General features: G+C 38.0%; 1 protein-coding gene across 2 annotated transcripts in view; it reads right to left on the bottom strand.

Moving 5' to 3' along the window:
• Positions 1 to 10,160: 10,160 nt before the first annotated feature.
• Positions 10,161 to 26,944, bottom strand: part of tbcd (tubulin folding cofactor D) — a 36,845-nt gene continuing 20,061 nt past the window's right edge. For both annotated transcript variants that reach the window (XM_016290866.1, XM_016290867.1), the window contains exons 19-40: positions 26,724 to 26,804; positions 26,575 to 26,648; positions 26,333 to 26,450; positions 26,199 to 26,259; positions 26,082 to 26,104; positions 25,942 to 25,973; positions 23,925 to 23,987; positions 23,710 to 23,786; positions 23,540 to 23,621; positions 23,322 to 23,440; positions 23,148 to 23,239; positions 22,851 to 22,991; positions 20,830 to 20,913; positions 19,790 to 19,948; positions 18,234 to 18,372; positions 13,549 to 13,670; positions 13,194 to 13,271; positions 12,877 to 12,966; positions 11,435 to 11,522; positions 11,222 to 11,334; positions 11,046 to 11,130; positions 10,161 to 10,574 (exon numbers count right to left, since the gene is read on the bottom strand). In XM_016290866.1, the coding sequence (XP_016146352.1) occupies positions 10,560 to 10,574; positions 11,046 to 11,130; positions 11,222 to 11,334; positions 11,435 to 11,522; positions 12,877 to 12,966; positions 13,194 to 13,271; positions 13,549 to 13,670; positions 18,234 to 18,372; positions 19,790 to 19,948; positions 20,830 to 20,913; positions 22,851 to 22,991; positions 23,148 to 23,239; positions 23,322 to 23,440; positions 23,540 to 23,621; positions 23,710 to 23,786; positions 23,925 to 23,987; positions 25,942 to 25,973; positions 26,082 to 26,104; positions 26,199 to 26,259; positions 26,333 to 26,450; positions 26,575 to 26,648; positions 26,724 to 26,804 (1,936 nt within the window). In that variant the 3' untranslated portion in view covers positions 10,161 to 10,559. The remainder of the gene's footprint in view (positions 10,575 to 11,045; positions 11,131 to 11,221; positions 11,335 to 11,434; positions 11,523 to 12,876; positions 12,967 to 13,193; positions 13,272 to 13,548; positions 13,671 to 18,233; positions 18,373 to 19,789; positions 19,949 to 20,829; positions 20,914 to 22,850; positions 22,992 to 23,147; positions 23,240 to 23,321; positions 23,441 to 23,539; positions 23,622 to 23,709; positions 23,787 to 23,924; positions 23,988 to 25,941; positions 25,974 to 26,081; positions 26,105 to 26,198; positions 26,260 to 26,332; positions 26,451 to 26,574; positions 26,649 to 26,723; positions 26,805 to 26,944) is intronic.

Raw genomic sequence — 26,944 nt, 5'->3', positions numbered from 1 at the left:
ACAGCACACTGTCAAATCTGCATACAACACAATACCAGACCAGCCTCATTCATCTTCATTGGGTGTGAGAGGGAATCACGATTATGATGCATGACATTCCATCTGTATTCCAACTCCCAAGACGCAAGGAAAGTCTAGACCAATAGAGTGGACTTACCATGAAAGACACTTCACTGCAACTGAGAAAAACACCACAAAAGCAAAGTACAACATCCTCTTATTATTTGCATCTGAGGACAACACACTCTCAGTGACTCCTCAGTGGACCACCCCAAAAGACGAACTGACCCTGTGTCTCTGGCTGCTCGGTGCTGGAGTTAGGCCAGACCAAACTATTTGTCCTCCCTCTAAGGGACTCATCGCAGAGGACTGGCTCTACTGCTGCTCAGCCAGGCGCCGAAGGACCATCCGGCCGCCGTTGGCTCAGTGAGAAACATACTGTAGAAGGGGGTGGGAAGAGCGTGAAGGCTGACACCACGCTCCCAATAAGGCTCAAAACACACTACAGGATGCAAAGCACAGACAAGGGTCAGGGGAGCAACGGCCCCATCACCAGCTGGCTGTTGTTTCGGTGATGAGCTCATTCTGGACAAGAGCCAAACAGGCCCTGAAGCCTGAGCTGTCCTTAAGAGGTCACCACTAAAACACACTGAAACCCAAATGCAGTCACAAAAAGGGTCGAACGTTGACAGAAGCCCCAGTCATGTTACACCAATGATGAAAGTTCTCTAAGGAAAAGGACAAACAGCACTGGAAGAAAAAGTCCTGAGAAGATACAAAAAACTCAATGTCAGTCACAGGGTGAGGTCATGGCAGGTTGGCGCGGGAGCATTTTTGGCTTTGTAGGCTTCAAGGAAATGCCAAGAGAAGCCTGCTATTTTCAGGTTGCATGCAAGCTCTGGAGCCAGATTATGCGGTCCGATGGCCCGGCAGTTTCGAATTTAAAAATAATAGAACTGCATTAGTATAGACACTCAGCGAGCAATTTAATAGGTACACCTGTGCAATTGCAAATACACAACTAGCCAATCAAGTCAGTTCTCAAAAGCAACTTAATAAACAAAAGGCATGCAGATCAAGAAGTTCAAGAGGTTCAGCTGTTGTTGAAACCAAACATTAGAACATAGCAATGAGTCCAGTTCAGTGTACCCAATGGCCTCTACAATCACCCCACCTAAATCCAAAAGGGCATCTTTAGGATGCGGTGAAAGAGCAGAACAGCCAAATCATATTTCGCAGAAGTCTCTTAGCTAATTCAAGCTTGATTTCACATTCCATCGTGTTTCCCAAAATGTCTCAGACTGCAATTACCTGGGGATCCTTAACAGTCCCATTAACAATTTGGTTATTACTTCGAAATATTTGGAAAAACAGACGCAGTCCTTATTGTGACCCTGCAACAATATTCAGTATGCCACAATTTAACAAACGCATAACAAAGGCATTTGAAAATCAACTTTATGGGTGCCTTGAGTATTGATGATTGTTACTGCAACAGTATTACAAGAACACAGTATGTGGGACACTTGCCATGCATTGTCGTCAGCATTTATGTACTTGCGTAAAGTATGTTTCTGGCCTTACTCTTCCTGGAATATCTGACATGCACACACACACACACACACACACACACACACACACACACACACACACACACAGTCTTCTGAGAGGAATCTGGTAACTTCAGACAGAGAGTGACAAGGAAATGAGAGGCTAATTGGGGGCAGTCTACTTTATCAGAAGGCAAGTCCACAGATTCAAAGAGGACAAAGACACGGGAAGCCACAGTATTCATTTACCAGCACAGGATTCAGTAACTAATCTATTTTAACATGATAAGATAAAACATATGTTGTATAATGCAAACAAAAACATCCCTCCTCATTCAAACACCAACAGAATGGGTGTTATGACACCAGGCATATTGACACTGATTTTAAAGGGACAGTTCACCCCAAAATAAAAGCTTTGTCATTCATGAACACATGCCACTTTTGATTATAATAAAGTATTAGTCAATGTTAAAATTAACATTAATTAATGCTTTAGAAATATTTTTCATTAAAGTTCAGGTTAACTAATGTTTACAAATGCAACCTCATTGTAAAGTGTTACGAATTGCACTCTTTTTCATGCAATTACTCTACTGGACTACTTTTATGATACTTTCATGGCGCTTTTGCATTTTTAAAGCTTGAATACTATATGGAAATAAGTAACCAGTGCAGTCTTCAGAATTTCTCCTTTTTTTCTACACAGAAGACAGTCACACGTGTTTGGAACAAGGTGAGAATATTATGACTGAATCTTTTGTTCGCATTTCATTTCATGTGCGTAAACAGAAGTATAAAAAACATGTCAATTAAACTAATGTATGACCTCATTAGCGAGTCTAGATTCGACATCAGCTGCATGTCAGCAACCGAATCTGAGCTCTCAAGTCAATTAGCAAGATAATCTATAGGCGTCCCTCCGCACGCGCTGTATAAAAACGGCCTGCCCATTAACCTGTGGTCTATAAAAGCACACGACTTAGCAATTAGCCCACATTCCCGATGCGATCCAGCAGCCTCTGTCCCAAAATTACTATAATTCCTAACAACAACGTGGCCATTTCTAAAGCAGGGAGCGCATGCCTCTCAAATTGTTCATTAAGGCTTTCGGAAAGATATAAGGACTGTGGTTTCCTGGAGAATGACCGCATCAGCTGTCATAATCATAATTACAGAATCTCTGCTATTTTTACTGTAATTATATAATTACAACATATCTGGTATTTCAATCATATAATTACATTATTTGGCCATCCTCACAGAAAGATACCTTTTCTTGTGCCTCTATATTTTCGAAAATGAAACATCTGTGAATGTCCATAGATATTTTATCTAGAAACGAGCCGCATGTTTGGCACTGGGTCCTCTTGTTTGAGTCGCGGGGTCTGCTAGCTCTGATAGATGGTAACATGATGATGAACGGGCAAGACTTTCATATCTATTTTCTTAAAAACATTTCCTGTAGATTCCTATTGCACCACACACGGGGCATGAGATCTGAAAACATGATCTTTTTGAAACAGAAATCCTTATCTGAAAACAAACAATGGCTCATTGGTATCATAACGGCAGTGTTATGAAATCACGATTCTCTCACAGTTCGCTCAGCTAGTTTTTCATGTTTTTGGAAAATTATCTCTTTAATAAAGTGGATTCTTAACTCTGTACGAGATAAAATTTTATTTTCCTCTTTTACTAGCCTTTGAAATGTATTAACACAGGCAGCTGCCATGTTTTATTAAAACAATGAGCTCAGGCAAAACGTTCATTCTGTAAAGATTTTTCTAAAATGCCCGCACATTTTGGATGTGACTTATCCCTCTCAATTTTGTCTCAAAAAAAGCAGCTACCTTAACAAGAGGTCTGTTAACTGCAGACCCTCCACAGCTTCTCTCCATACAATCCTCATTATCACAAAGGCCTCGCCAACCGGTCTGTGGCCAGGAGACATTAATGAGCACAGAGTGTCATTTCTCTCTCACCGGGTGTTGGGAGCTCCAGAACTCATGTGCTGTAGTTCCACCTGGGTGTAATTAAACATCCCACATATTTAGAACGATTTTATACAGAGCCCCACATATGCAGTTACCTAGGGCAATGACTCACTGTCCAACCCTTCTATTTAATGAAATATAGAAGAGATGGTTCCCATTAGAAACTGCTGAAATAAACATAGCAAATAAAAAATGTATATCCCATGTGGAAATCATCATTTGGGTAAGTACAAGAATATCATTACACACAGGATACACCACAAAAGTGGAATCTCCTCATGCTTCGTAAAACATTATTGTGTATCCTTATTTTTTAGTATTGTTATCCATTTCAAATTCAGTTTGTCTCGATTTATGCTGGAAACATAAAACATATTTATTAGACTGATTATCCAACAAGAACAAGGATGAAGAATATTTCAATCGACATTAAAAATATCACAACTATCAGTGAGTTTGTTGAAGCCAGTATGACTATTTCTCAAATGAAAATGTGCATGATATGATTTCAAGAAATCCAAAATTGTCAAAAGGGACAGTAAGCTATAAGTTACTTTATAATGTAAGTTTTATTTTGAATAAAACAGGTCAAAAGTTTGGTTTCTTATGCTCACCAAAAATACAGTAAAAATGGTAATATTGTGAAATATTATTACAATTTCAAATAACTGTTTTCTATCTGAATATATTTTAAAATGTAATTTAATCCTGTGATGCAAAGCTGAATTTTCAGCATCATTACTCCAGTCTTCAGTGTCATATGATCCTTCAGAAATCATTCTAATATGCTGATTTGATGCTCAAGACACATTTCTTATTATTATATCAGTATATTTTAATGGTTTCTGAAGCATCAGTTTTACTGTATTTTAATGCAGTCTTAGTGACTTCTCAAAAAAAAAAGAATGGTTAAACACTATAATAATATAATATATTTTTTTTTACTGAACTATATTGTGAAACTGTTAGCATGATATAAAATTACTCATACCTTCAGATGTACTTACCAGCATGATGCTGGGGCGTATTTGGTGATGTAATCGAATATGATGGATAAGTGAGATAATGAGGTTTAATTAGACATGCTGTTCTTGTCCTGGACAAGACATCTTAAGAAAAAACTCGACGAGGCCTCTTCTCGACAAGGGATGATGTTTCTGAGGTACACGCTGCAAATGCTGCTCCCTACAAGAGGGCACATTGTTCTTTTCCAAAAACACAACTAAATGAAAGTAGATAATAATCTAACTCACAAGGTCTGGAGGAGCAGAGTGGAGAATAAATGTGTTTCGTCTATACACAGATAGCACAGGTACGTCTGCAAGATGTCTGTAAAGATCGCTTCATCTGGAAAGCATCTGCTGTGTACAAACATCTGATAGACGTCTTTAAGATGTCAGTTTTACATGCATTCTAAATCATAAACATCTTAAAGACATTTTCTATTTGAAATCTGACAGGAAACATCCTATAGACGTATTTCAGATGAGCAAACTCTCAAAAAAAACAAAAAAAACACGTCTTCCAGATGTAAACGCACATCAAATAGACATCTATGTACATGTGCTATCAGGGATATCTTTCTGCGAGTACTTGCCATGGCCTTTGTGTGATGTGACAACTGAATCGGCCGCATGGTGCAAAAATGAAAGCTGTTATTCATTCATATGTGTATGTAACTCGCAGAAATGCAATTACAATGATGCAGTGCAACATGGGATGTACTTATTCATATGAAGAGAGCAAACTAAAAAAGAAAAAAAGCTTTCCCAGAAGAGTTGAACTGGTTATGGACAACCAACTGCTTATCCTCAACAAGCACGTACAGGTATCTGCACATTTTGGCCATGTAGTCAACATAAATCGAAGCAATTAATGCTCCCTGCTTGTAAAGACAGCAGGTTCATAGCTTGAACTTTATTAAAACACTATTAAAACAGAGACTTTAACCTCAGAATAGCGCAGATCACTATGGGCGGCAGCTAATCTTATAACAAACAGCTCAGGGGAGAGTGGAAAATGCCCTGCCGCAATATCACCGTGGATGAAAACAGCCCCCCTTCCCATCAGCCTCTTTAAAAGGCCTCCATTGTACGAGAGCCATCGCCATGGCTACTGTCGGCCAACTGTAAGCCTTTCAGAATTATTAGCATTCTTCCTGACTCTCGGCACTGTAGCAGAGCCCCTCGCTATTCCAGAAAACCATCCAGATAAAAACGCACGGATCAGAATTACTAACAGAACTTTCCATCTCGCTCCTCTCAAAATGAATTACATTTGAATTAAAAAAGGTTGAAGTGGAGAAGGTGAAACCTCATACTAACTAAACACCCAGGGTTTGCGTAAAGTGTATGGAGACAACAATGACAGCGTTTAATAAAAATCAGAATCAGTCCCAGATGCAATTTGATAGGAAGAAGTGATAAAAGCTTCCTCTTCAGTGCAAATGTAAGCTTTTGTCTTAACCAGCTTCAGCTGCGACAGATGTCAGAACATTTGTGAATTTGCTGGAGAGCTGCTTTATAGTTGAAACTGGTATTGTAATCATAACATTTCCGGTTTCTTAATTAAAGGAGCTGTATCTAAGTTTTACTTGTTCATTTATTTATTAACCTTAAAATGCGATTTCAAAATCATTCTGATGGTAAATTGACTTCTAATAAGGTGAATCGCTTCTGTGTCTTACTGTCCCTTCAAATGTCTGTTCTGTTAGTGTAAGTTTTGAAATTGTGTGAAAAGGGCGAATTGCTTTATGGCAGCAACAAATTCACGCGTACAGCTGTGGACTGTAATTACGACAATATACGACAGCAAATCCGTCTCCAAAGTCGCAAAAATTACATAGCTGTATTGTATAAAGTGCTTGACAAAACTATAATTAACAGGAGTGCCAAATTGCAAATCTGGTGCAAACATATTCACATGATCCTTAAGATGTAGATATATGCTTTCTTAACTGCTCTTTTCTCACAGCTGTCATTTTCATTGTGCGTTATTGAGAGAAAAACATATACAATTCACAGTTTTCACAGTCCCGTGACTGGCTCAAAGACCTGGAGGGCAAAACATTCATAGAACTGCAACACAAGCCTGTCATTTTTTTATATAACTATTTAGATCACCTCTCAAAAAAAAATTTAAAATAATAATACGTGAACAAAAAAAGTTTTGGCCATTTGCAATCCATATAAATCACTTGCTGCAATATTTTGATCACTAATAACAGCGGGATATTTTAAAATGTTTAATGTGAAAAACACTTTAGTGCCTTAATGTATTAAAACAGTGATATTAAATGATCAAATTCAGTAAACACCGTATTGATGATGCATACTTTATGCAGGCAAGCAGATGAGCCCGGAATGAATGCAATGCGCTATGGTTTTCGAAGGGAAAACACTTAAAGGGATAGCTCACCCAAAAATGAAAATTACCCCATGATTTACTCACCCTCAAACCATCCCAGGTGTATATGATTTGATTCTTTCAAACAAATCCAATCGGAGTTATATTAAAAAATGTCCTGGCTCTTCCAAGCTTTATAATGACTGTGAATGGGGGTCGAGATTTTGAAGTCCAAAAAAAGTACATCTATCCATCATAAAAAGTGCTCCACATGGCTCCGAGGGCTTAATAAAGGCCTTGTGAAGTGAAGCGTTGCGTTTGAGTAAGAAAAAAATCCATATATTGAAAATGTTATAAACCATAATCTCTAGTTTCCGTCAACTGTTGTACGCGCATTCATGAGAGAGTGGCGTTTCAGAGGATGACGTAGGACGTAGGCGTAGCGTAAGTTCTGGTCAGTATTTATGAATGAAAAAGAAAGTTGCCATAAATTTATCTGGGCCCTTGAACCACAGTAACACAACAACAACAAAATTTTACTAAAAAAAAAAGAATACTTATCTACTTCACTTTATTGAAATGCTTTAATTTGTGTTATTTTAATTCAGCTTAGAGGCCACATCAGTCTTCTATTGGTCATACATATTCACTGTGTAGAGACAAATTACTTGTCACTGGAAAATTGTGTTGCACTTTGTCTGGAGGGTACAAGTAATTTTCACTACATTGTCTCTACATCATATATGTAATATAGATGGAGACACTCATCAAGGACATCATCTAATTGTGATCTGTAAATTTAAGATCAATTGTCCTTTATTTTAGGAGGACAGGCTGGTTTAGTAACAAAGGGCCTTTGATTCTGTGGAGACTATGATGGAGACTCCTTGTGCATATAGGGAATAATTTAAAAAAAACAACCAGCTTAACTGGTGCTATTTATAATGGTATTACCGAAAATGTCTTCATATATTATATTATTGTATGAAAACCCAATCTGGCCTTTTTAATTGGAAAATCCCCAGTGGTTTTTCCAGGACCTAGTATTATTTCCCCAGGAAAAAATTGCACAACTCCGTAACCTTAATAATCGAATAATTTTTAAATCTGCTTTTCCATTAAAATGCCAGCAAGCATAACCAACTTTTAAACAACAAAGCATAGTCATGATGACCTAGCCAGATCATTAGTAAAAGTTGAAGGGATGGTTCATCCTAATAATGACATTTTTTTTATCATTATTTCAGCATCATAAAATTCCAACCCCATATGACTTATTTTCTTCTGTCGAACACAAAATTAGATATGTCAAGAAATTGAGAGTTTTTTTGTACATACAATGGAAATCAATGGGCACCAAAATTGCTTGGATACCAGAATTCTTCAAAAATATCATCTTTTGTGTTCCCCAGAAGAAAGTAAGTCATACAGGTTCGGAATGCCACAAGGTGAGTAAATGATGATAGAATGTTCATTTCTGTGTGGACCCTTTAATATTTTCATTGTCATTTAATGTTGTTAATGGGGTTGTTGTTTCAACCCCATATTATATTTTATATAAAATATCAGTGAATAAGTCTGGTCTGCTCCTCAAAGCAAGCTATCATACAGTATGACGTCAGAAGACATTTCACATTTAGCAGACACTTTTTCATTGTATTAATGCATTCAAGGTACAGCATGCATTTTATCAGTTCATGTATTCCCTGGGAATCGAACCCATGACCTTGGCATTGCTAGCGCCATGTCTACTGTTTTGTCTACAGGAAAGCACAAGAGACAGAATAATGTGTGAACGGATTACTTTTTCAGCATAAATCACCATCACTTTGTTTTTTGATTTAAGAAAATAATACAGAATGACATGCAGGTGACTAAATGATGCCAAAATCTTCATTTTTGAGAGAATTCTTTAAATACAAGAAAAGACAAACACTACCGAAAGTTCAGGGGGAATGTGAGGACATACTCAAGCCAGTAATCTAAATCGAACTACTTCATCTACTGTGCCTCTCTAAAAGAATGAGACCCCATCCACCTAACTCAACAATCAGACCTTTGTTTTAGCCAGGAGTGCTTGTAGTGTATTTTGAGACCATGTGGGTTCTTCTCTAAGCTCCAGTAAAGCCTGTGCCCAAAGTGAGAGGCGAGGTGGGTTGGGCTGAGTGTGAGAGAGCGCCAGGCTTCCTCGTCCAGCCCACAGTCAGACATGAACCACTCGGATACACGTCGCCAGAGGAAGCCAGGATTGGAATGACCTTGCCAAGCTGCATCTGTGCACTGCCAGGGCTTCCTCTCCTATAAATGTTACCACTTTCCCTGGAGTATAATGAGGTGGATTAGATTGAGTTTCATTGCTAAGTTGCTTGTCTGGAAAGCTGTTGTGTTGGCTGTGATGGAAGGGAACCGAGTGGGGGAACTAATTGTATGAGGGTGTGAGAGAAGAAAGTGATCTACCTACAAGTCCCTCTGCACCTATGCTCCCTCAAAACCCAATTAACAACTTGAAAATGTGAATATGAGTCAAAAGGCACCAGTAGTATTTCGAAACAAACACAAGATGGGCTTAAAGAAATAGTCCTGTCATGACAACTCTCGGAGGGATTGGCATGGTAATGTACATGACAGTGTTAATGTATTTGGTCTTGGCGGAATAGATCTGCTACGCTGCTGCTGCAGAGCTAGTACCGAAACTTGCTACTGCCAATACATCCACAACACGCTGCTGTGAGCATGTAAGAAATATTGCTGCTGCAAATATAACATGCATGAAATGACCCCCATATAGCATACATGAATCACCTCGTAGCAGATCTATACAGGTGGAGCTGGGGAAGGTGAAGGGTTTCTGATGCAAGCTGCAACTGCTACGGCAAGCACTAGTCATATATTTGAATGTTGAGCAGCGAGCTCATTGGGTACCGATACAGGAGAGAACCAATCAGCTGTGCCATGTGATAATGATGTCATTAGGTCAGATTGAGTTAGGCCTATCGGACTGCGCCATCTAGAGTTTCATGCCAGAACTCTGTATTTGTCCCAAACATTTGTCATTATTTGCTCACCCTTTCCACAACCATGGCTTCATTCTTTTTTGGAGCAAAAGTATTTCAAATAATCTTGATGCAGCTCTCTCACTATTAAGTTCCAAATAGAGCAAAAATATACCGTTAAAGTATCAGAAAGCTATCAAGGTATCAAAAATCCACCTTAAAAGTATAATGACCCGAGTCAGTAAACTGGAATAAGATTTGAGAATTAACCAGATTTGTGACCAGTCTTTATTGAACAGGTTTATTGAAAAGCAAAGCCTCAAAAGACTGATACATTTGCTGATCTGTTTTCTAGTTCAACTCACTGACTCAAATATCATGAAGGTGAGTAAATTATGACTCTGAAAGACATGCTATAATCTGAACATGAAAAATCATTAATAATCATGACGTCAATAATTTGCAATATTTCCATAAGTGCACTAAAACAAAGAACATCACTACACAACTGCATCTATAGTGCTGTAAAGTAAGCTCAACTGAGCTCCAAGACATTTTACTTAAGAATTGAATGATGACAGATCAGATACTGTTAGATGGACAACATTATCTGACAGCAGAGGACATATGGACACAGCACTGCATTCTGTGCAGACATCAGAGACAGTACAAATTTATTGGGGTGAAGTCTGAAAAAAAAAAAGAGAGAGAAGATAAATGCACTAAGACCAAAATAAAGGCACCACTTTTAAATTATATTATGCATCTTTTTTTTTTAAGGTTTAGGTGAACGTTTCTATATCAGGCTATCACAATAACTTTCATTTCATCGAGTGACAGCTCATCTATTTCACAGTTTCAATTAACTGTATTGTGCATTCAAGCATGTGAACCAACAGATAGCCAGTCTTCATATCGTCTGAGAAAGCCATATTAATCACAGATTATTAACACATTTCCCCGTAACCAAAACCTAATGGTTTCTGTGTCCATTTAGGAGAACTGAACACCCACTAAAGCTCAAAAAAACCCTTGTTCAGCCACCAGTGGATGAGTAACGCTGGAAGCAGCATCTGGATGTCAGATTCGGTATGATGCAACAGCCGCCACATTACAAAATCTTCTCCCATAAAACCTCTTTAGTCGCCTAAATGTGTTACCTTGGTTACCAGAATCGGCCTGGGCACTCCCAACCAATCACAGAGCTGATTCCTGTGGGTCCGCACTGTGGCGATGTCACTTTCCCTAATACAGGAAACAAGAAACGACCATTAAAACGGTAGCTGTGCTGAAGTCCTCATCATAATCCCCCAATAAGCCCCATGTCAACACTCACCAATTAGTGTCACTAAGCGAGGCCATGACATCAGTCAGCACTTGATCATCGTCAACGACATCATCGTAGGTCAAGAGCATCTCGTATACCTGGCTGGCAGTCGTCTTCCTGATCTTCAGACCCAAGAGAGACAATGGAATCAGAATTAAACCTGGGATACAACACGAGTGCCTAGACTAAGTCTGGACTGAAGTGGCCTGCTAATGGTCTCACCACAGGGAAGGGGTGACAGAGCAACATCAACAGCTGCACTAAGACCTTCTCCCTCACATCACCCTTGAACTGCACCATTCCACAGAACCTACGGTCAACGAGACAATCAGAGAGAGAGCTCAGACATAATGACCAATCACAAGAGAGATCAAACTAAAACCAGAAGACACATTTGAAATCACATTTTTAGAGTGATTAAATCAAAACTTCAGTTGACAACAGTTCTTGAAAAAGTCTGAAACATTTTCAAAAAGTGTCTGAAAACAAAGATTAGGGTAAAACAGGGTTAAAGAAAACCTTAAGGAAAATGTGTTTTTGATAGCAGAAAAAGAGTTTTTATTAAACATTGATGAAGAAATGTTAAAATAAATCATGATTTGTTTAGTTAAATATTTTTTTTATAAATGTATGAGGTGGTGAGGAACTGATAAAAATAATAATTTATCTAAAGTTTCACATAATATTGAAGTTCAATACAATCATTTAATCGATATTTGTACTATTTTCTGTTTATTTTTTAAAAAACAGAAAACAAAGCTAAAAAGGACAAATTCTGAAAGCTTTTTACACTGCTTGAAGGATCTCCCATAATAATTTAAGGCAAGACAACCCAGGTGAATAGGGTAAAAAATTATTAATAGAAATAACTAATTGGAGTGGAGTAACTAGTAGAAATAACTGTACTTGAAGCTGATTGATTACATTATTAAAAACTTTTTTTGTATTACAAATTTACAGATTTGTTACGGCCAAATATGCAAACGAGGCATATCTAAGGAAATCTGCACTAATTTGCAAACATTTCCAGAAAATAATTCTGAGCACCAGATAAAGCCAGGTTCAAAATTCCTTTGTTTTTTAAGTTTTGAGATTTGGGATATTTTTTTATTACTGCATGAATCAGAAAAACAGGACAATGTTTTTAGGAATAAAATATATGAAATCAGGCAAATGATATGAACAAATTCCTCTGTAAAAACCTTCAGAATATAGATAGGAATACAAATTTAAGGTCTGTTGTATGCAAGCGCTACCGAAGTGGAGATTTCTGCCTCAGTAAAAGGAGAAATAACTCATTCTGAGAAAAAAAGCTTTAAAGCTATGCCTTATAATTGAAATCTACAGACGCATATAGATCAAATGCACTTAAAAAGTATTTTGGATGTTTACTTTCCACTAATCTGAAACATGTTAATGAAGGGCCAAATAGATCAAAATAGCAAAACTGACCAGTAAATGAAAACCAAAGTTTTTGCCTGTAGTGTCTTGCCTTAATATGGCTTTAAAGAAGCACCAATACATATCATATTTTATTACATGCTAAGATTAATGTCAGATTTTTACATCTGATGGGCTCATTATAAAAATGGTGATTATTATAAGGTGGACACCCAACTTGTTATGGACCCATACATCCACAGAGAGCAGGAAATGCAACTTACACAGCTATACACGACAACAACTTCTGGACATCTTTAGATTTCTTGATTTCCTCTTTACAGATCGCCAGCAGCTCTACGCAGAACGGATGACTGAAAACAGAGAAATGACATCAAACCAACACACACATCCACCCTCAGTCTCCCCCGTTTGAACACACGACTTGGCCGGGGCTCATCTTAAGTTCTCCCAAAGGTTCCCTGTGTGAATCCTTTCTGTGTATTTCTGTCATGATATCATCTCTCCTGCCGAGCTCTGGATGGTTTGTGTATCTGAGCCAAGGGAGGCAGTAATGTACACTGGGCTTTCCCACGCTCACCTCTCCTCGCTGGCGAAGAGGTCAAAGCAGCCGTTAGCAAGGATTTGGTCCACCATCTTCAGCAAAGGTACAGAAACTCTGTAGGCGAATCAAAACAAAGTATAAATACAAAATATAATGTTATGATTTCGTCTAAGTTCCAAAAAAAAGTCAAAACTACACATTACCACATTGTTATTTAATATATAAAGCATTTTTATGGATTTCCAAGCATATTTTCCGTAACCAAGATGTAAAACTACCCATACTGTGACAGAAGATCTTGGTCATACCTTGGCCCACCTCTTCCGTCCTGTATTTGTATGACACATTCAGCTGTTTTGTGGCTATGTTGTGTTTTGCATTGCAGTTGTACCTGTCATTGCGCAGGTTATCCCTGAAGATGCGTAACAACGTGTCTCCAAACTGCTGAAGCACTGTGGCATCCTGCTGAATGCCCTTCAGGTACTCGAATAAAGACTGAGAGGAATAACGCACCTGCAGACACACACAAGCAGATTTTCACTAGTGACAGACTTCCATTTTAATGGTTAAAATTACATTTATTAATTATTATTATTTGTATGGTAACACTTTAGTTTAGGGACCAATTCTCACTAAAAACTAGTTGCTCAGTAGCATGCATATTACTAGCATATTGTCTGTTTATTAGTACTTATAAAGCACATATTAATGCCTTATTCTGCATGACCATATTTTAGATCCCTTAATCCACCCCATACCTCAACGTAACTACCTTACTATTTATAGGCAGCAAATTAGGAGTTTGATGCAAAAGTCACAGTTAATAGTTAGTGAATTGATCCCCAAATTAAACCGTGACCATTTTTATTTCGTAATAGACTTTATTAACAAAATAAATGTTAATTAATTATAATTACAAATGATTTTATATTAAATTACTCTTAAAGGCTGTTGTGCTTTAATATGTTGTGCGTTTTAATAGACCGGTGACGACCGCACAGAGTAGCATTATAACAGAACTTTCAAATGTATCTAGTATGATAAAAACGCTGCTTTACCCCACATACGCACAACCGGAAGGAGCGGAAGCTGTCGACTGTGGCATAATAAAAGCTCCGCTGCTTTTGAGCCATGTGTCACGCTCGTTCTGCGGCCTCGTTTCGCTTCGACGGCTTTCAGCCTCACCCTGCTTCATTCTACTACGTTAATAAATCATTAGCTCATCCATGAACATGATTTCTGCCCGAGCCCCGACAGATTGCATCGGCTGTGGGGATGAAGACGACAACTCCCATGATTCCACACTCAGTCACTGCGTCATCAAACTACGCCTTTGTCTCTTTGTTTATTTTGAATACGCGCCCTCCAGTGGCGAAAATTACATATTGTGCCTTTAAGTCATACTCTTCTTAGATCAGTTTCTTTCAATTGAAAAGTCGGTTATCACCTACCCACCCTCCTTTCATGGAGTAAAATGTACAAAAGGCTATTTTCCATACAAATAAAGCACATTATGAGCATTGTCTGTCAAGTAAAGTTGATGTTTTGCTTGCTTTCGGTTTATTAAAAATAACGATTTTAAGATTTAAACCCATGTCTCACTTAAATACATTTTTTAAAAACTAAAATACTTAACTACTTGGTCTTGCATTTACATATAGAACTTTTAAATTGTAAAAAGTGTTTTTAAGCACCAAATGAGTCAAGACTGCCAACAGTGCTTCTTCAAAAGCATCTAGTTTTATGCGACTGTATGAAAATTATAAATGTTCAAGTATGTGATACATTGTACCTCACAACTGTGTTGTGGAATCTTGCATATAAAGGTTTTTTTCTTCAAGATAGTGTGAAATAATTAAATATTTTTAGCCTTTCAGGCTGTTAAACCTATCTGAAGGTCTTACTGAATGTATTTGTTTGCACAACTAATCATATAAATTCACATTTTTGTAGAATATATGGTGCTGCAGATGTTTCAGACATGGAATTTACATGTATATATTAAGTTTTACCTTGCAGATGCTTTGATCAATATAATTTTGAATTATAAAGTGATAAAATAATCATTATTAAATATGTATTTTTGATAGCTCACATTCAATGTAAACTTCTCCCATGCAGCAGTGTGTTAATGTGTGTGAGGGGTCAGATGGTGCACGATTATATGTGGTATCAGTCCAAAATCTGCTGAGTGGTCCAGAGGGAGCAGAGTTTCAGAGAGAAGCTCCATCATTCAGCACCGAGTCTGTGAGAACCGCTCATTTATCCAGCAGTTTTGGCTCAGAGAGATCACACAGTTCCAGGCTGAAGGTGAGAGCGTAACCTCTACTGTGGCTCTAATCAAAATCTGCCGGTTCTAGGTGGTTGGGGGGCTCATTTATAGGTCCAGTTGGCAGATGAGTTGACATTTACTGCGCTCAAAGCTCCTGTTAAAGGCATTTACATTATTTTTTCTTCATCAACAAACACTGGTGGCTATAAATAACAAAAGGACTTGAAAATCATGCTCAAAGATGATATCCCAGCAGCCACTGGAGCAGAGGCACTGAGCCTAAAACACTAAGAAAATGGAACAGAGGAAAGATGGAGAAAGAAAATCTATATCTACCACACTTTATATATAGAAATAAGACTTTACAACATGAAATATCACTGCTATTTTATAAAAAGGTCAAATTACCTGATATTTATTTAATAACTATATTTAACTATATTTAGAATTTATCTAGATAAAAGATGTGTCATGCCATTGACCAAGTCCTGACCTGAATCCTATTGAGATGCTGTGGCATGACCTTAACAAGGCGGTTCATGCTCGAAAACCCTCCAATGTGGCTGAATTACAACAATTCTGCATAGATGAGTGGACCAAAATTCCTCCACAGTGCTGTAACAGACTCATTGCAAGTTTTCGCAAATGCTTGATTGCAGTTGTTGCTGCTAAGGGTGGCCCAACCAGTTATTATGTTTAGGGGCAAACACTTTTTCACACAGGGCCATGTAGTTTTGGATTTTGTTTTCCCTTAATAATAAAAACCTTCATTTAAAAACTGCATGTTGTGTTCACTTGTTATCTTTTACTAATATTTAAATTTATTTGATGATCTGAAACATTAAAGTGTGACAAACATGCAAGAAAATAAGAAATCAGGAAGGCGGCCAACACTTTTTCACACCAATGTATGTAGTGCAAATACATTCATATGTTAACAACTATGGCTTAAAGGGATAGTTCACCCATTGACTGCCATTATAGGACTGACAGACTGCAACATTGATAATACTGAGAAATGTTTCCTGAGGAGCAAATCAGCATAGAAAGATTTCTGAAGGATCATGTGACACTGAAGACTGGAGTAATGATGGTGCTGAAAATTCAGCTTTGCCTCAAGGAATAAATTATATTTGAAAATATATTCAAACTGAAAACAGCTATTTTAAATCACAGTAATATTTCACAATATTAGTTTTTTTCTGTATTTTTGATCGTAAATGCAGTCTTGGTGGGCGTACAGCAAGAGACATTTCAAAACACACACAAAAAGTAACTTAAAAATCTTACCGACCATTTTTAATGGTAATGTATAAATGAGGAAAAAACAATATCAGCAAACAAAACAGGAAAATAAAAAGTATAGGGCGAAAGAAAATGCTAATAAAAACAAAACAGCATTACAGAGTAAAGGAGAAAGGAAAAGATCAAGTGTATGAGCTGATGAGCTGAAGATCCCTCCAGGGGCCCTCAGTCACCACTGAAAGCATGAGCGCAAATGTGAAGGGACACGGTGCCAATCCCGCTTGCTTGGTTCCAGTTAAATTTGTTTGGAATGAATCCTGGCCTGCTGGCGGCGCTGTAGTTTAGACTCTAAGCCGTTTACACCCTGTGCACTTTGAGGCCAGGATGGGCACAGACTTGCATTTGTGGCAAAATTTCAGTTTATTCAAACACATGTCAGGAATTTTCTTAAAACACCAAAGCGTTTCAACACCAGCTTATTTTTGAAAACCCAAAATAGCGGACCACTTTTGTGTTGCAATTCTTGCAAATCTGAAATGAAGAAATGCAAAGTAAAACTACATGGTCTAATAGTCTCATTTTCCCTGACACTATTCACAATCCTGACCGCGGTCACCATAGACAGACTCTCTGGAGAACAGTGATGACTGCTCCCTCTGTTGGTCACTGTTGTGTCTTTTCTCACCATGCAGTTTATTCTAACTGATCCATTTCTGTGACCTTACGGTTTGCTTCATATGCTTACTCTGATCGCTGTGGTCTGGTTATATTGCATGTTTATTTTTAATCAAGATTTTCAACCGGGGTCTGTGAAACGCATTCCAGGGCATCCAATGAGTGGAAGCATTTTTTTAAATGTATTATTATGTTTATAACTTGATCAAAAGAAAAGTAAAGAAAATGTTAAAGTAGATTTCGATTTAAAAAAAATGATGTTTCTTTTGAACTTTTTATTCATCAAAGAATCCTGAAAAAAATGTATCATGGCTTCCACAAAAATATTAAGAAGCAAGAATGATTTCAACATTGATACTAAATGTTTCCTGAGCAGCAAATCAGCATAACAGAATGATTTATGAAAGATCATGTGACACTGAAGACTGGAGTAATGATGAAAATTCAGCTTTGCATCACAGAAATAAATTACACTTGAAAATATATTCAAAGTGAAAACACTTACTTTTTTTAATTGTAATAATATTTTAAAAAATCTCACCAACTTACTGTAAATAAAACTGAATTTTCTTTCATTTTCTTTGGAAAGAACTACTAATTATTTATAAACTAATTATTTTATTATGTGATGTAGTATTGTTTGCTATTGTTTACAATAGGACTGTCAGTTGATTAAAATGTAATTAGAATGTACTTTAGCCTATTCAATTATTAATTTATTCTAAAGTGTAACTAAAAAAAGTTTTTTTAGACTGTCCGTTTTAACCTTTATAAAGGTTACATTTCTGTTTATAGCAAAATACACTTTAAGCCTCTCAAGGGAAAAAAGTGGCGACTGAGGGTGAACTGTGCTTTAATGGTTGTGCTGATGTGATGCAACCTACTGTAGATTCGGTGAGGCCACCCACAGACACAGTGAGGCCGAGGAGCGTGTGGTACTGGTACTGATGCAGCCGGAGCAGCTGCGTGATGTGAGGGAAGGCCTGTGATGCGGCGTTCCAGTTCAGGGAGGTTCCTGTCTCTCTATGGTCCATGTAAAACAAACAAACACCAGAGGTCAGAGATAAACATGTGTGAAGCATTTGGGATGGGTCTTCTACAGCTAAAACTGTAAGCAGTGCAAATAAAAAATATGTACTTTCCAGAAACTTCAATGCAAGAGTGCACCTCCCAAAATTAATGACATAATGTAAGTTAATGCCTGACGCATTTGATCTGTTGCACGCAACCTAGAGGTGCAGAGAGGTGTAGGTACAGTTGTGGTCAAAATTTTACATACACTGTAAAATGTTGATTATTTTACCAAAATAAGAGGGATCACGCAAAATACATGCTATTTTTTATTTAATACTGACCTGAATAAGATATTTCACATAAAAGACATTTACATATAGTCCACAAGAGAAAATAATAGTTGAATTTATAAAAATGACCCTGTTTAAAAGTTTACATACGCTTGATTCTTAATACTGTGTTGTTAGCTAAATGAGCCACAGCGGGGCTTTTTTTTTTTTGTGATGGTTGTTCATGAGTATCTTGTTTGTCCTGAACAGTTAAACTGCCTGCTGTTCTTCAGAAAAATCCTTCAGGTCCCACAAATTCTTTGGGTTTCCAGCATCGTTTGCATATTTGAACCCTTTCCAACAATGAATGTATGATTTTGAGATCCATCTTTTCACACTGAGGACAGCTGAGGGACTCAAACACAACTATTACAAAAGGTTTAAATCAGGGATGCCCAAACTCGGTCCTGGAGGGCCGGTGTCCTTTAGAGTTTAGCTCCAACTTGCCTCAACACACCTGCCTTCAAGTTTCTAGTATGCCTATTAAGAGCTTGATTAGCTGGTTTAGGTGTGTTTAATTGAGGTTGGAGCTAAACTCTAAAGGACACCGGCCCTCCAGAACCGAGTTTGGGCACCCCTGGTTTAAATGCTCACTGATGCTCCATAAGGAAAAACAATGCATTAAGAGCCAAGGGTGTAAACTTTTGAACAGATGTGTACATTTTTCTTATTTTGCCTAAATCTTTTTTTTTTATTTAGTACTGCCCTTCAGAAGATACTTACATGTTTCCCAGAAAAATAAGTTTAATTTACCCTGATCTTCAAATTCAAGAAGTTTTCAATGCTAGGAAATACATTACAGAATTGAAGCAGGTGCCATTTTTGTTAACATTTTACACTTGAACAAAGCTTTGGCCAAGTAAAATTTTAAATCAGCCAAAAAACAAACCTTAAATCTTAATTAATTAATAATAGGGCTATAAACTTCTGTCAAAAAATTGGATAGCAGAGAAGCAACTGATTCTCTGGTGCAGAAAAAGCCGCACACATTTTCGCAAATCCTATATACAGTGATTTGAAGTGAGCAGTAGGTGTGTTAGTAAAAGTAGACTGTATTAACACACTCCTGAGTATGATTACACCCCTGTGGCACTCACAGAGGGAAGATGCTCAGTAGCTCCTCCCGGTGGGGGATGTGAGGTACTGCGGGGTCTGTGCTGTGAAGCATTCGCAGGAAAACGGTGCCGGCGTGGGCTCGGTAGCGGTCGATCTTCTCTGCAGCCTGCTGGGCCAGGCAACACATCATACGCTGAACACTACAGAACATAAGAGAAATAACTGTGAGCAGTCTTAAATGGTGCATTAAACCTACTGCAACTAAAGTTTAAAAGGATAGTTCACCCAAAAATTTCAATTGTGTCCCCATTTACTCACCCTCAAGTTGTTCCAAACCTGTATGAATTTCTTTCAGCTGCTGAACACTAAAGAAGATATTTTGAAGAACATGGGTAACCAAACAGATGACGGTAGCCAATGACTTCCATAGTATGAAGAAAGAAAAAAAAATACTATGGAAGTCGACGAGGACCGGAAAATGTTTGGTTACCCACATCCTTCAAAATATCTTCTTTTGTGTTCAAAAGAAGATAGAAACTCATATAGGTTTAAAACAACTTATGGTGAGTAAATGAGGACATAATTTTCGTTTTTGGGTAAACTCTCACTTTAAGTGAGATTGACAGTGTCTTACAGGTCAGAGGAGAGGAGCTCTGGAGCAGACGCTACCACCAGCAGGGTCACGTCCATAAGGCTGCTCATTGCTGCCGCCCTCACCCTGAAACAGAACGAGAGCAAAGAGTCAGAGCTACACCGTGACTGTCAAACTGCTTTCAGAGAACCACAAGCACACAAAATATTTCAAATATTTGATTATGCTTTGTTTGTCATGAAGGCATTATGTTGATTGTTGACATTTCCAGCATCATGCTGAAGGTTTGTTGTGCTAAAAAAAAATACTATGGAAGTCGACGAGGACCGGAAAATGTTTGGTTACCCACATCCTTCAAAATATCTTCTTTTGTGTTCAAAAGAAGATAGAAACTCATATAGGTTTAAAACAACTTATGGTGAGTAAATGAGGACATAATTTTCGTTTTTGGGTAAACTCTCACTTTAAGTGAGATTGACAGTGTCTTACAGGTCAGAGGAGAGGAGCTCTGGAGCAGACGCTACCACCAGCAGGGTCACGTCCATAAGGCTGCTCATTGCTGCCGCCCTCACCCTGAAACAGAATGAGAGCAAAGAGTCAGAGCTACACCGTGACTGTCAAACTGCTTTCAGAGAACCACAAGCACACAAAATATTTCAAATATTTGATTATGCTTTGTTTGTCATGAAGGCATTATGTTGATTGTTGACATTTCCAGCATCATGCTGAAGGTTTGTTGTGCCTGGAGGCACCTGTGGGGAATGTGAGGAATGTGTCACTCGTGGGGCAGCGAGTGACAGGCTGGAGGGCAGCGGCAAAAAATTAATATGTTTAGTAATACATTTAGGCCCAATCCCAATTCTATTTTATACCCCTTCCCCTACACCTCCATCTACCCCTTCCCCATGTCCCCTGAAACAGAGTGTCAAGGGGTAGGGGTGAAAATATTCCCCTAAGAATTGGGACACCACTACTATACGTTATACGTCATCTAGCTCCTACAATACACACACCTATACTGGTGTGCTGGTGTGTGCATTAGAGCCTTTAATTACCGTTCGATATTAACGCGCTGCTTACTGACACACACACATTAGATGTCGCGCAGCTCACATATCCAGGAGCAAAGAAACTTGTTAACGCTGCCCCACGACTTTTATTAATAACAGTTTAAATACTGAATCGCTACATTATATTTTCCAGTAATGTGAGGATAAAAATCGCTGTTTCTGAAGTCAACTCTAAAAAGAGAAACACACAGACGCGCATACACACAACTTTAATCTCCCTCTCTCTCTCGAATTGACAATATTTGAGAAAAGGGTTTAGCGATTTCTAATTATTGGGGGTACTAGCCCTCCTCAATGTCTATGGTGGTTATCGCCCTGATCAGACATGAAAATATGCTGTGGCACTATCGTGCAGTCTGTAATGATATGACGTTAGCAAACTTTAGCGATTTTTTGCAAACATTTCTTTGAGTAACATGACCGTAAATATGAACTCACGATTGAATGTAACATAAAACAAATTATTACTTTTCGTTAAAATCTTTATTAATGCCAAAAATGCTTACATTTATGTGTCTTTATGTTAGCTCGGGCAGCCATGTTGCCCCTGAAGCGGTTTACACTGAGATAATTCATACCCCTTTGTTTGAAGTGTGGTCCCGAAAAATCTTTGTTTGAAGGGCTATCTGGCCCTTCCCCTTACCCCTACCCCTCCGACCAAAAGAGAATCGAGACACCCCTACCCCTACCTGAAAGGGGAAGAGCTAAGGGGTGGAATTGGGTTTGGGCCTAAATTAAAGTTCCGTGCAAACTGAGTAACATTTAAACTCATCAATTAAATTAATATATTAGGGCTTTCAATAACTTGATACATTAAATGACAAATAATTCGATACATTAAATACTTAAATAAAACATTAATTCAACTAACTTTGCCCAATTTTTTATTTATTGCCTAAATTGTTTTGAATTATTTTATCATTAAAACACATTCAATGGCTACTTTAAACGGATTCAACTTATTACATAATTAGGACACAGAGAAAAACTCACACAAGAACCAAGAGTTTTTTTATGGAACCCATTCAATTATTACTTTACAATACTAATAATAATAAAATATTTTTTTATTTTATTAAGGCCTAAAATGAAACAAACTAATAAAAAAATGCATTACTATAGTAATACTACGGTACTGTAATATAAAAAGTAGTAGTAGCACTGCTTTCAATAATAATAACAACAGTTACTATTATCATTATAAAAATATTTGTAATATTACATTATAAAAAGTAAAAAAACAGACAGTAACACTATTGTATTGCAAAATAGCTTTTAATTAATAATAATAATTATCATCATCATCAAAATGTTTATTTCATTAATCTGAATCAATCTGCAATCTGTTTTGTATGAAGCGTTATATAAATAAAGGTGACTTGACACTGGTGCATATTGTGCAACACAACTATGCACCCCTAAGAAAGCATGTGAACGTACCAGGCCCCGACGTCCCCTCTGCTGTCTGTACTGTAGTCGTTCATACAGCCCAGCAAGGCTTCATACACAGGCCTTATGTTGCTCTCACACAGGACACGGTCTGGGCTGCCTTGTGCACAAACTCCTACAGCTACACACACCCTGAGAAGCACAAGAAAGCACAGGACACATGGACATGCAATGCAAGATGGGACAAAGCAGTGAATGGAGACATGAATTTCAGGTCCTGCAGGAAGAAGCAGGCGTTGGCAGACTGGTTCTTCAAGTGCAAAGGAGACATAAGGTGGTGTTACTCACTGAGACATGGCTGTGGCCGCATCCCTCCTGGCTTCTGTTAGACTCGCCGCTTTCTGCACAACCTTACAGGCGGCCTGGAGCCCAGGGAAGATCTAGGGAACAAGTTTGAGAACGCAAACTCAACCTAGCAGTTCAGACACAGACTTGAGCAGATGAGACATTATGAGGTCGAACCTTCTGGAGTTTGCCAAGGATCATAAACGGAGGCAGTGAGCCCAGGGCGAGAGCGCAGCCACAGCGCGTCAGCACCTCGGGACTCTCCAGGGCCAACAGGTACTGACTAACCAGCTGATCTGTATGGCAACAAATGGATGTAAACAAACAATTAATGGACAAAAGTATGTGTACACCCAAAAACACACCCATAAGTGCTTGATCAGCGTTTCCTGTACCTTGCATTTCCACATCGGCTACCCCTGGTTCAACCTGATAATACTGCAGACACAACGCTGCCAGTGCTGAGAGTGCGGCATCCTTCAGAAAACACGCATTATATTTTCATAACAACCATAGATGGTACAGTTGTAAAAAGCAGTTCTGGGTGCTGAGGCGTAGACTGTACCTGTATACCTCGCCTGGCCCCGCTGGAGAACAGGTGAAGGTTCTTCAAGCTGTCGTCTATTAGCCATTGCCAACCAGCTGCAGGCATCACAAATCCGTCAAACAATCACTCCTCCATGAGATATTTGTGGTACTAGTAGTAGTCATTTATTTTCATGCAAATGTATCATGCAATATCATAAATCATGCAAATGTGAAGAGGTTTGGTTGACTCACTGATAACTGGGTCAGCTTTAAAAGGCATCTTGGAGAGAGAGAGCTTTTCAATGAGGCAACAGACTGAAAAAAAAAAGACAAGGGAAAACCAGATCAGGGTGTAAAAAAGCAATAACTGGGCCTCTGTTTTGTTGCTTTGTACCGTGAATGATTCAGAGACATCTGTAATGTCATATTTTTTTCTGAATACTAATCCACTGATTCTTAAGACATGGGACAAAACAGGTCTCTAAAATTTATATCATTAGTTTTTAAAATGGCAACATTTCCACTTTGAATCCAAATGAATTTTTCCTAAGGTGTTGCTATGCAGTTCTGTGGCAGATTTGTGAAACATTCTTAAGAATAAAATTATTTTTAACTGCTATTTTCTTCGTATTTTTTAAACTTTACAATAAAGCTAAGAATGTTTTGTATTCCCAAGAAGGATCTTCCTATCTTAAGATTGTTCTAAAGAAAAAACTTTAATTCCTAATAAAATGTTCTTAAAAAGCATCTGAAATAACCTATTACAGTTACTGAAAAAAAAAGACAAGGGAAAACCAGATCAGGGTGTAAAAAAGCAATAACTGGGCCTCTGTTTTGTTGCTTTGTACCGTGAATGATTCAGAGACATCTGTAATGTCATATTTTTTTCTGAATACTAATCCACTGATTCTTAAGACATGGGACAAAACAGGTCTCTAAAATTTATATCATTAGTTTTTAAAATGGCAACATTTCCACTTTGAATCCAAATGAATTTTTCCTAAGGTGTTGCTATGCAGTTCTGTGGCAGATTTGTGAAACATTCTTAAGAATAAAATTCTTTTTAACTGCTATTTTCTTCGTATTTTTTAAACTTTACAATAAAGCTAAGAATGTTTTGTATTCCCAAGAAGCATCTTCCTATCTTAAGATTGTTCTAAAGAAAAAACTTTAATTCCTAATAAAATGTTCTTAAAAAGCATCTGAAATAACCTATTACAGTAAGTATAACCTCCAACTTTCTTAAATCCCCAAAGGTAAGACGCTTAATGAACTTATCGGGTTGTTTCAAATATTAAACATTATAAGTATTTCTATAATCTGTGGAAGGCATATGACCATAAAAATGTTCGACCAATCAGATTATTCGGTACGAACATTACGATAGGCTGTCCTGCCTGCCTGTCAACGTATGTATTCGCATACCTTACATCATCAGCGCGTTCCATTACTCTATTACAGACCGAGCAAGAATGAAAGGCGTTATTATTGTAATATTATGTGCTTTGTACTGTAATATTTTCTCAAAGGTGAATTAGATATGAGGTAATCTGACAGCATTGTATTCAACAGTCTCTCATCGTGTCGCTGGTTAGCCTCTGCTCTGTCTGTGCGCGTTCATGTGTTTTGGAGGAGGCGTGGCTTTGGAGAGTGATTTGCAGAGAGTGTGGGATCTTATGCTTTCAAAGCTAGCTTGCTATTGCTAGACTCTCCAAAATCACCTACCCTACCTTTAACAGATATGATTGAGAAAGCTACACAAATCAGTCAGTAATTCTTCAGAATTTCTCAAGAATTATATTTGGAAGATTCTTACGAACTTCTTAGAATTTATCTTATGAAATTTTTTTAACTTCTTTCTTAGGAGGATCTTCGAAAAACTGAGCCCTGAGTGGTTTTGGCATGTTGCTGCAGCATCTGGCATAGGTCCTTCACTGTAAGTGATTCTCTGCACCTTTTTTTACGGTCTGGCAGGCCAAAATTTTAATTGAAGTGGAATACACCTCTCCTCATCAAGCCGCACAATTTGGGGTTTTATTTATGCCTATAGCAGAAAGCTACATTTTGAAGTTTGTTCAAATCTCTTACCATCGAATGAGTTCTAACAGTAACGAGGCTTGCCTTATGTCACACACACACACACACACACACACACACACACACACACACACACACACACACGCACGCACACTAAATAGTGGTTTATCATTTCAACACAAGAAGCAAATTAATTCTATAGAATAACTGTAAATGATTGTTTTTTTCTTACCAGCTGGTCTCATTAGCTCCCCACCAAATCCCCTAGGGTAAAAAAAAAACAAAAAAACATCAGTTACAAGCTATAGACAAATAAGTGCCTCTAAAAAGCTTTGATGTCAATTACTGCCAGGTTATGAAGCCAGTGCTTACCTGTACTGCTTTCTGTCAGAGAGCTGAAATAAAGGCACATATGGAAGGATAAGTTGCAATGAACTGGTTTTATTTTATATTTCACAAAAAAAAACACAAGAGACTAATTCTGCAGACCTTTTGATGAATGTTTTTAAGGCCTTCAATTGTGTCAGAGGACAGGAAATCAGTCACCCAACTACAAGGAAACAAATGCATTAAATAAAAGAAAATTATGGTTAGGCGAAGCTTTAATAGAAAGCGGGTGTAACCTATTATTCTGGGTGGCAAGCTCATAGAGAGCATGAGTGATCTCGGCGCAGGCAAGGATAGCGCCGTGACGCCTGTGTAAATCCATCCCTGTGGCCATGGGCAGCAGCTGAGGTAAAACTGAAATCATAAATAAAGACAAGTTGCTACAAAATTTCACTTGGCCTTTATGTGTAGAGGTGAAAGAGATGTGCTGATGAGTTGAATTTGGCATTTATTAACAGACATATGGAGCTGTTCTCACCAGTGTTGGCCATGTATTCAGGGGCCTGGATAGTTAGATTGTGCAGGCCTTTCGTGGCCAGCTCTCTGATCACCCTGATAAAAAGCAAATACAGCCTCAGTTAAAAATACAAAACCAAAGAATCCACATGAAACCGTACACATACTTACCCATCCCAGTGATTGACTTTCATAGCCACTAAGTGGTCAATTAAGGGTTTGGTGTATTCCTCAAAACCAGCGATGTAGACACTGAAAAATGTAATGAAGTCATAAATTAAGTCTCACACAGCCATTTTCCACCATCTCTGTAATAATTCAAGAGGCTGATTTTTTTTGTGTTTTCTGGTTTGCTTCTGAACCTGGCACATTTTTTCCCTTAGTTTTGTTTG

Source organism: Sinocyclocheilus grahami, unplaced genomic scaffold, assembly GCF_001515645.1.
Source record: "Sinocyclocheilus grahami isolate Dianchi unplaced genomic scaffold, SAMN03320097.WGS_v1.1 scaffold264.1, whole genome shotgun sequence".
Taxonomy (NCBI): Eukaryota; Metazoa; Chordata; class Actinopteri; order Cypriniformes; family Cyprinidae; genus Sinocyclocheilus; species Sinocyclocheilus grahami.
The sequence above is the reverse complement of the archived record's forward strand: the minus strand, read 5'-3'. Positions and strand labels throughout refer to the sequence as shown.